This window comes from Psammomys obesus, unplaced genomic scaffold (assembly GCF_907164565.1).
Source record: "Psammomys obesus unplaced genomic scaffold, mPsaObe1.curated_primary_1811, whole genome shotgun sequence".
Classification (NCBI taxonomy): domain Eukaryota; kingdom Metazoa; phylum Chordata; class Mammalia; order Rodentia; family Muridae; genus Psammomys; species Psammomys obesus.
The window spans coordinates 866,349-876,247 of NW_026590341.1; the positions used below are offsets into that span (position 1 = coordinate 866,349).

The window sequence follows — 9,899 nt, forward strand, 5'->3', positions numbered from 1 at the left end:
AAAAGCAAATATCTGCTCAAGGATCTGGCTGTGTGGGAGTGGTGGTCCCTCGGGGGGGAGGGGACCGTCAGGATCTCACTTTGCAGCCAGGCTGGTCTGGAACTCACAGCAAAACTTTGCCTCAGCATCTCAAGTGCTGGCACTATGAGGTAAGCCACTCTGCCCAATCAAAACGGACCTTACTACGAAAGTCAACAGAGAGACCAGACGACTTTTATCTTCCTGCTAAGATAACAAAATTTTCTCAGATTGTTCTGGTATCAGCAAGGGACTGAAAAGGTTTTTACTAGCTTAGGGAAGGAAGATTTTAAGTTTTATCACGATGATATTTCCGTGTGCTCCCTGGAGTGTGCTGCTGATTCTTGGTTACAAAGAGCTCAAGCCTGTCTGTTAAAACTGCTACAACTTTAGACTTTTACAACAAAGTCATTTCATCTGCCTTTGAATTCTTTATTTGCTTTTGAAATATTTAAGTTAGGATTTTTGCTAAATGCATAACTAAGATATATTTTTTCAATTTTCTGTGATCCTTTATAGTCATATGCTTAAACTATCTGATTTTTTTTTTTTTTTTTTTTGAGACAGTGTTTTACTAGGTAGCCCTGGCTGGCCTTGAACTCACAGAAATCTGCCTGCCTCTGCTTCCTAAAAACTGGGATTAAAGATGTATGCCATCAGATCTGGCAAAAAAAAATTTTTAAATAAACTTCCCAAAATAAAATTCTAAAGGTTTTTCTTTTTATTTTATTTTTTTATTTTGGGCTACTTCTGACTGTTAAATTCAATGTGAAACATTGAGCAAAATTAATATTTGATCTTCTTGATAGCTAGATGCTTTTTTGTTGTTGTTTTGTTTTCAGACAGGGTCTAGCTGCAAAGCCCTGGCTGGCCTAGAACTCACTACAAAATCTGGATAGCTTCATACTCACAGAGATCCACCTGGATCGGCCTCATAAGTGCTGGGATTAGAGGCGTGCACCACCAGGCCCTATGGTACAAAGGTGCCATGCCACAAACTTAGCAAAGCAGAACTGGGACCATAAGAGCACAAGGACATGGTAAACATCTCTTCAGGAAAGCTGGGGCCAAGGACTTATTGAACACACCAGACTGACGACACAATGCAAACTCTCGTCTGGACTCCACAAAGAGGAGGACAGCTAACGCAGAGATGGTGACAGCCCCGCCAGCCTGTGACCTCACCACTCAGCATCGAGGAACTCCCAACTGTCCCAGGGCTCAGCACTGCCCAGCCCCCACTGCTGATGGCGCCTACTTGAAATGCCTTCTGTTTATTCTCCCAGTCATCTTTCTGGACCTGGTCTTGCACCTTGCTTATGTAGCTTGACTTGACCCCAAGACTCAGTTCAAACCTGTGACCCTGGGACTTGTGTTTGTAGTGGTGTTTGTAGCCAACTTCCAACAGAGTTCATGGTCTGACTCTGCCTCCTGCCGAGATAGTCACATCCCTAGCTTCCTGCTGCTGTTTCTCAAGAAGACTCCTTGAAGCCTGCTGCAGCATCTTTAACCCCTTGTGTCTATTCTCTACAATAATAGATACTAATGATTTGTGTGAAGAGTACTGCGTGACCCCAGAGTAATAAAGATTGGAATTAAAAAGCTGGTTTGCGAACAGCCAGCTATCAAGAGCTGAGTGTGGTGACGTGTGCTTTCGATCTTCAAACTTGGAAAGCAGAGGCAGGTGGATCTCAGTGAGTTTGAGGCCAGCCTGGTCTACATAGATAATTCCAGGCTAGCAAGGATTATACAGGAAGAGCTCTGTCTAGAGGGAGAGAGGGAGGGAAAAGAAGGAGAGGGGAGAGAGAGAGGGAGACTCAGAGAGCTATATACACAGAGAAACAGAGAGAGCTACACATACAACACACAGAGAAAGAGAGAGGAGAGAAAGATTCGATTCATCTAGCCAATAGCTGCAAATGTGAACATATTGCTCCTCAATATATTCTGAGAGTGTCAAAAGAGACAAACACACCTGCCTGTTTCTGGCATTCTGCTTTTATAACACATGCTAAGTAGATCCTTTCCCTTTCAGCATCTCGGCCCCCAAGAAGGAGAACTCTGTCTACAAGGATAGACTCTTTGTCCCCGCAGCTGTTCAGATGGAGAGGTGTGCTGTAGTAGACTGATTTGAAGGTGAAGGTGGCCCTGTGGTAATTCGGAAGGTGAGGGGGGGGGGGCTCCTGACCCCAGAGCCAGATATTTCTGGACAAGGTTCAGATGTGTGTATGGGATACCATATTCTCTCTTCCCTGTTACGGAGGTATGGCAGTGGCTTGGATGTGGCTGCTTTTTTTTTTTTTTTTTCTTTGACCAGAGTTCATGTTGAGGTTTGGTCATCAATTAGATGGTGCTGAGGGATGCTAGTGGTACTTGAAGAGAAAAACTCCCTAGCTGCCTAAGTAAGTCATATAGAGGCTTTCTTTACTGCTGGCTGGACTGTCCCAGGCAGAGCAGTGGGAAGCAGCCTTGACCTCCAGTTTGCTTGAGTTTTAAAAGGCAAAACTGCAATTGTGACATATGCAGAAAGGCATCTGTGGGCATTTGCAGTAAGCAAGCATTGTTTACGGAAGCAGAGAAATAGCAGTGAATTGGCCAGGCAGGTCTTAGAACCTTTAGGTCAGGGACAGATACTGTATAGGAATTTATGCCTAGTCCAGAGACCAGTTTACCCAAGGTAGTTTTTAGCACTTACAGCATTCTTAGGAATACTCATGAGATGGCATATCCATATTCAGTAGCCACTGCCCTGGGCCCTGAGCCCTGAGCAAGAGCTCTCATGGTGAGAGGTCCTCATGAAGGGATTGTCACCGGGAAGCTACTCATCTTGAGACTTCTGGTCTCTGAAATTACGAGCCCAAATGAACCTCAATTTTTTTCATTGTTATTATTATAACATAGCTAGTGTCAGAGACTGTGCTGCAGCAATGGAAACCAGGCAGAGGCAGGCTGGCAGGGTTCTCGCTGTTAAACCCTGAGCTGGTATTTCAGGAGACAGCGCAACTAGTTCACACATGGCATCAGCTTTAAGAAACCCTGTTTGATTTGAGAGTCATGTGGCAACAGTCTCACCATGTCTGTCCTAGAGAAAGCTCTACTGCTCCCTTGTACTTCAGCTCCCTCAGTCCCTTGGTGTCTGACTCTCTTGATGCCTGTTCTACAAAGAAAGGTTCTAGAGCACCTCAGGATTCCGTGGATGAGGATGCCTTTATCTCTTTCTGGAGTCTCACTGTCTAGCTCTGAGTTGGGTGTTCCCTCAGGGGGGCACCCTGGCTGTGGCAGCAATACTGCAATTATATTCTCCTATTCACTTTAACGTTCCAGGATCTGTGCCGTTTTCTCTTTCACTGGTCCAGACGAAAGGGATTGCTTTGGTTTCCTTTCATTCCTGTTTCCCCATCAGATGGATCTTTCCCCGATCTGTGTTGCCAGAGTATGAAGCCAGCTACAAGGAGGGAGCCTGCACTTTCTGCCTGGCGACATGTAGGCCCTTCCTGTGCTTACCAAGTATCTCTGGGGATGTAGAGCTGGCATCGCTCTCTTTCAGTTCAAGCTGAGGATACAATGCCTTCTTTCCAGGCAGGGTCAGTGGCAGAGAGGGGTCTGTGAGATTTCCTTGGGCACTGGTCGTGATGAGAAGCTCATTCCACAGCACATGCTGCCATGAAAAGAGATGTGGTGACTCACAGTAAACCAGAGCTCTTACCCAGAAGCCCCATAGCTCACATACATGCCCATGTGAGCCTAGCTACACTGTCAAAAGAAGAAGGTATTAGGAATGAGTCAGGGGTTTCAAGAAAATGGTCACACACTTGAAAATATTTTGGCCAAGCAAAAAGTTTTATGTTTCCAGCACTCACGTCAGGCAGATCACAATGACTCATGGCAACAGGCACCCTTCTGGTCTCCTCAGGCGTCTGTACTCATGTTCACACCCAAGGACACACATGGTTCAAAATTATAAAAATAAATATTTTAAAAATTATTAATGAAATACACATATTCCACTTTCTTTAAAAATTATTTCCCTCCCTCACCAACTATATTGGTTAGTTTTTACTCTCAACTTGACACAATCTAGAATCATCTGGGAAGAGAGTCTTGAGAGGAATTCTCTAGATCGGGTTGGCCTGTAGGTCTATCTATCTATGAGGTACTGTCTAGTTTGGTAATTGATATGGAAATATCTAGTCCATTGTGGAGAATACCCTTCCCTGGCCAGGGGTGTCCTGAAACCTATATGAGAGGAGAGAGCTAGCCTGAGCAAGCAATGACTCATTTCTTTGCTCTTGACTGCAGATATGCTATGACTAGCTGTGTGAGTTCCTGACTTTACTGTCCTGAAATGATAGGCAGTAACTTGGGATTATAAGCAAATAAACTTTTTTCTCTAAGGTTTTTTTTTTTTGGGGGGGGCAGGAATTGGAGCAGGTCAGGTATTTGTCATAGCAACAGAACTGAAACTAACACCAAGTCTTCAAAATTCAGTGTATGCTTTATACTTCATGCTCTTGATAAGTACAATTCACCGTACTCGAAAGGCTCCTGGTCACAAAAGCCACCTTGGAGAAGAGCCAGGACAGTAGCTTCCAGGGACCCAGAAGTCTGGGAGGATAGGACAAGACAAGGAGATCCATGGTGGCTTTGTCATGCTGGGGACTACTGGTCCTGGGGCTTCTGAGAGCAAAGCAGAAGAAATAGGTAGCCCAGTGTCTGCAGTGTGAAGAGAGGGCTCAGGGCAAGGGCCTGGGGTTAGGGACTGCTCCAGGATCTTAGTTTCTGTCATTTTGGGGAAAATTAACAGCATATTCATCACTTGCTAGCACTGGCTTAACCTCTCTCTGATCTGACTTCCCCATCTTTCTGTGGGGGCTGAGGCAGGAAGAAAGGGTTACGACTTCAGGAAGGTCTTGGTCAACTGGGTATTGCACCTCCTGTACCCCCACTGGGTGTGTTCCACACCTCTTTCCCCCAAACTCCAAGTCTTTTAATAAAACAATGAAGGATGAGAAGGAAAAGTGGAATCAACCAAATAAGTTAGTCTAGCACTGCCAGGGTGCTACCGTGGGCTTGACGTAAATCATGGGGCTTTGCTGGATTAGGTTGAAGTCTCCAGATAGCCATATCTTTGTGCTCTGTTTATGATGGTGGATTCCCTTTTCTCCACGAGGCCCTCAACATCTCCTTCCACGCCAATATGGGTGACCCCAAGTCTTGTAAGGAGTGTCACATAGCTTTCAGGAAAGATCACATTCAGCTAGCTAGCTATTCCTAGAAATAGGCCACCCTGCTAAGGATCTTCGTCTTCAGCAGTGACCCTCATACTTAGAGATTTTTCTGCCACCCATAGGGTAATTAAGCACTGTGTTCTCCTTGTGATAGGATCATCTACTGTATGGAAAATGAGGCACTGTGCCACTACATGTAAACCAAGTATTACTAACCCGTAACCCAACCCCATCAAATCAAGCACATAAACACATTCACCCTCAAAATCCCTCCCACTGCCCAAGGTTTGTAAATCCATGATTTCAAATAAATGTGGTGAGGTTTTGTTTGTGATTACCATCAGCCTTTCACCATGGCTGTCTGAGATTCATCATTTATCCGCTGCTGGGCCACCTCTCACCGGGCCTGTCCTCTGGCCCACTGGGCCTGGGACTCACCAGAGCTGGATCTCACCAGGCCTATGTCTTGGCTGAAAGCCCACCAAGCATGGGCTTTGGACCACATCTTTGCTGTGCTCAGCCCAGCAGCTTAGCCAAGAGCTGTAACACTTTGGTATCTTTTGGAACTCCTGAGTTTCCACTACCACTAAAAAAAAAAAAAAAAAAAAAAAAAAAAAGCTAAACTGTAATACTCCATGAAAAACCTTACCCACACCCCAGTTTAGCACATGGGCCTTGCTCTAAAGCTCTCTAGCCGCCTTTGAAAGAAAATATAATTGCCGTTCTCTGCCTGGAAGCCAGTTCCAGGCCCCCACCAAAATCCAGGACCCTGCCGAAGGAGAACAGCAATAAATAGTTCAGTCTCTCAGCCTGTGATCAGAGCCCTGGCATAAAAGGCACCATACTAACCATTGGTTCTGCGACAACAGGCATGACAGCAATCTGTGGCTCTCTCCAGCTCTGATCCGAAGCAAGTGAGAGGACATGGATTTATGCAGAGGAGGCTTCTATAGTGAGGGCTGGCTTTGGGCACTCTGGGGATGGGATGGTAGAGGGCTGAAAAAGCCCTGGTTAGGAAAATAGCTGCTATAGATTTTGGCCTGGGCTGGAGAGATGCCCAGGCCTAGAGAAAGCACCAGTACTCTTCTTCTAAGCAAGAAGGTGGAGGCCAAGCCCTATCTTGGGTTCCAGGATACCAGTAACTACAGGAACCACTCAGTAATCTGTTAGCACATCCCACTTTCTAAATAATTTATTATTGTTTACAAACAGGAGCAGAAAGTTTGGAGAAAACAGAACTCTGAAGGGAACGTTGAGGAGGTGGGGTGAGGGTAGGCAGGAGGCCCATATCCTGTGTGGCCATCCCCTGGCATCCGGACCTCACCCACAAATGGTCATATATAAGTGCTCAGGACTCCACTATCCTTACCAACTTCCTTGAAGCAAGAGCTTTCTGTAAGCACAAACCCTGATGGAGGAGAAGCCCAGCTCGGCTCACGTGACATCCACCGTGGTTCACATCGACACGGACAGTATCCCGCGGGATTATGTTACCTGGTCCATATTTAACACCCTGTTCATGAACAGCTGCTGCCTGGGTTTCATTGCCTATATCTACTCTGTGAAGGTGAGTGTCTGAGGTGGGAGCGATGGTCCAAGAAGGTACGTGTGAGATTGAGGCTCCTCCTGCCCTGAAGGCACCTGTGCATGCGTGCGTGCCACTCTGTGTTCGGTGTCCTGTATGTACTTATGTGTTTGTGTGTATAGACTGTGTCTATAGCACACAGAGTGCGTATGTGGGTTGTATGTATCTTGGAGATGCTCCTGTGTAGGCTAAGGCTGTCTCCACTCTGAGAGGGTTTCTCCCTGCTGCTTAGTTCCTGGAATGCCCCGGGGCACAGGGCTGTGAGCAGGTGAGCAGCCAGCGCTGGGGGTCTGCTAGACGGTCTGAGTGTGGGAAAGAGAGAGGGGTCCCTAACCTGAGGGAGGAGATTGCAGCACGCGGGAAGGACAGTGGGGGAACTACAGCAGAGCACCTGGCTCTCAGATGACTTGCTCCAAGGCTGCACTGATTATTTTGTCTCTTCTAGTCCAGGGACAGGAAGATGGTGGGCGATATGAATGGAGCCCAGACCTTTGCTTCAACTGCCAAGAACCTGAACATCAGTGCTGTGATCATCTCCATCACTATATTCATCATACTTATCATTGTATATAGCACAGTTGAAAAATAGGGAAAATATTTTTATATAACCATATAGACACTGTGAAGTATGTGCTCTTGGTGTACAGAGTCAATGGATTAAATTCTCTCATACATCGTTTTCTTGATGAAAGCATGCATGTGTTCTGCCCTTCGCAATTGCCCCTTATCCTGGATAGGGGCCCTGTCCTATCACTCTGGTCCTCATGTCAATGTTGCCCTCACACATCTGCTCACACTGGATTCAATAAATCTAGTGTCAACAGTGCTAGCTAGTGCATGTGCTAGCCATTGTGCTTGTGTGTCTCTGTCCCCTGATGGGTCCTGCACTGAGCTTACTCAGAGTTCCCCTAGCTTCCTTCTTGTCTAACAGGAGTTGTGTGTGGGGATGGGGGCGGGGAGGAAGAGGTAGTACAGGGGATCCACAACTAGGGAGGTTTCTGGCCCTCTTGCTGGAGATAGCAGCTGATAAGCATCCTGAATAGGGGGTCCTCTTTTACTTAGCAGGTTCCTAGAGTGCATAGGAAGGGCACAGGACCATGAGCTAGTGAATACTCAGTCTAGGGATAGAGGACCAGCTCAGGTCCTCCCATTTCAGGAGGAAGATAGGACCCAGACAAGCTATGTCCAAGATTTCTGTGGTGGCCTCCAGCTTGGATTCTGACCCTTACCTTCTCCCCAGCATCTCACAGGTTTACTCAGGTCAGGGGTGGGCGGCAGGAAGTGAACACAGAGTGCATTATCACTGTGAGTCCTCAGATCCTGAAATGGGGAGGGGCGGGTCTCCACAGGCCTTGGCACCCTTAACCATTAGTCTGTACTGGAAATTCACCTCTCCTCTTCCTGGATGCCCTTGTGTCTGCATTTCCACCTCATTTTGGGCATCGCAAGATTAAAAGTCACTGGAGCCCTGGGTGGCTCTGTCTCTCTGTGGGGGTACATGGCTAGTCCTGGGTCCCGAGATGATGTAAGGCACTGAGACTCATCTTGTGGGGCTAGGAGATGTGAGAGATGCCTGCTTCACCCAGGTCCGGGGTTCTGAGGCAGTAGTACCCCCTTCACTGTCCTGGGAGGTGAGGTCCCAGGAAGACTAACAGCAATGAAGGCAGGATCCCACTGGGAGCGCACTGTCATACTGGAGGGGAGTGAGTGACTCAGCAAACTAAGTCCAAGGGAGAGATGGAGGCCTTTTCAGTTTGCACCAGCCAAGGAACAAGAGTTTCTGACAAGGACCCAGTGTGGCAACTCCACTAAAACTTATGGCCCTGGGCCTTCGGAGTGCTCAACCTCAGACCCAGGTCTATGACTGAATGAAGGTAGAGACATGAGGACAAGGAGCACAGTCCCTGTGGCCACACTTCAGTCCTTCCTGATGCTGCCTATGAGCAATGCATGGGCAACTATCCTGAAGGCGTGGAAACCTCAGACAAATTAGGTGCAGTTGGACACAGGAGTAAGGCTGTGATCTCCAGACTGAACACCATCCTAACCACATGTCTGAAGTAGAACACGTGGGGCTAGATATGGCTAGTGTTTCCTACAACCCACGAGTGAGCCCATAGTAGGGCTCCTCAGCTGTGGAGAGTCCCAGTCACCAAATGTATAATTGCAGAAGCAATGGAAGGTATTATTCCTTCCCATTGTGTTGGTGGCCTGCTGGGCAAGGTTGAGTGGTCAGCTGGGTAAGGTTGAGTGGTCAGCTGGGTCAGAAGACTCCAAGCTGCTCCCTATCCAAAGCCAGAGAGTAAACAAAGCAATGTCTCATCCTGACGGGACAGGAGAGAAACTTCTGTTCCCCCAACCTACACTGTCCTGTCCCCTATACTATTCTTGTCCCCCACTCATTTTCCTCACCTGTTTCGCAGTTACAGGATAGAGGTTCTCTGGCAGGAATCAATGGATTCCAGGTAGAGGACACTAGAAAGCTACAGGGACACTAGATCAGGGTACATGGCCTTTCAGTGCCATCTCGACTGAAGGACACTGGCCATAACTGTGTGTTGTCCCCTTTGCCAACCCTGTTGGCCCTGACCTTTAGTCTTCCAGAAGTGCTTTTCAATCAATTCCTGTTCCTCTGATGATCCCTGGGCCAGCAGAGAGTGCCCTTTGCACCAAATGATAAACAGAAAGCAGCCCTCGCAGGCTCTAGTCAGAGACCCTGCCCCCAGACCAAAGCCCTACTCTGCTGCATGGTACCCTGAGCCTGAGGCCTGGCAGAAGCCTCTGTGGGGGAGAGGGTGGGTCCATGGATACTGGACTACCTAGATTCCTCCAGGCAGGAGCTTAGCAGAGATGTTGATGAAGCCAGTACCAGCCGAGGGGATGGCGAAGAGGGGTGTCCCTGTGAGGAACTCAGTGAATGAAATGACTGGACACTGGAGGAGCCACAGACCCCAAGACACAGAGCTCTAGGAAGGATGAGTGCTACAAGGTACCTTGAAGTCTGGTAGTCTGTGCTACCAAGTAGTCTGGTACAGTGGTAGTCTGGTAGAGTGGTAGTCTGGTAGTCT

General features: G+C 47.6%; 2 protein-coding genes across 3 annotated transcripts in view; both read left to right on the plus strand.

The window, feature by feature from the left end:
* LOC129676506 (interferon-induced transmembrane protein 2-like) overlaps window positions 1-7,573 on the plus strand; it is a 40,383-nt gene extending 32,810 nt beyond the window's left edge. The window contains exons 2-3 of one of the 2 annotated variants that reach the window (XM_055606891.1): window positions 6,459-6,813; window positions 7,277-7,573. In XM_055606891.1, coding sequence (XP_055462866.1) covers window positions 6,658-6,813; window positions 7,277-7,420 — 300 coding nt within the window. In that variant the 5' untranslated portion in view covers window positions 6,459-6,657 and the 3' untranslated portion in view covers window positions 7,421-7,573. Of the gene's footprint in view, window positions 1-6,417; window positions 6,814-7,276 lie in introns of those variants that run through there. The other variant, XM_055606892.1, reaches the window with a different exon arrangement.
* Window positions 7,574-9,539: 1,966 nt separating this feature from the next.
* LOC129676469 (interferon-induced transmembrane protein 3) overlaps window positions 9,540-9,899 on the plus strand; it is a 2,424-nt gene continuing 2,064 nt past the window's right edge. The window contains exon 1 of the mRNA XM_055606823.1: window positions 9,540-9,820. The gene's annotated coding sequence lies outside the window, so the exon portion shown is untranslated. The remainder of the gene's footprint in view (window positions 9,821-9,899) is intronic.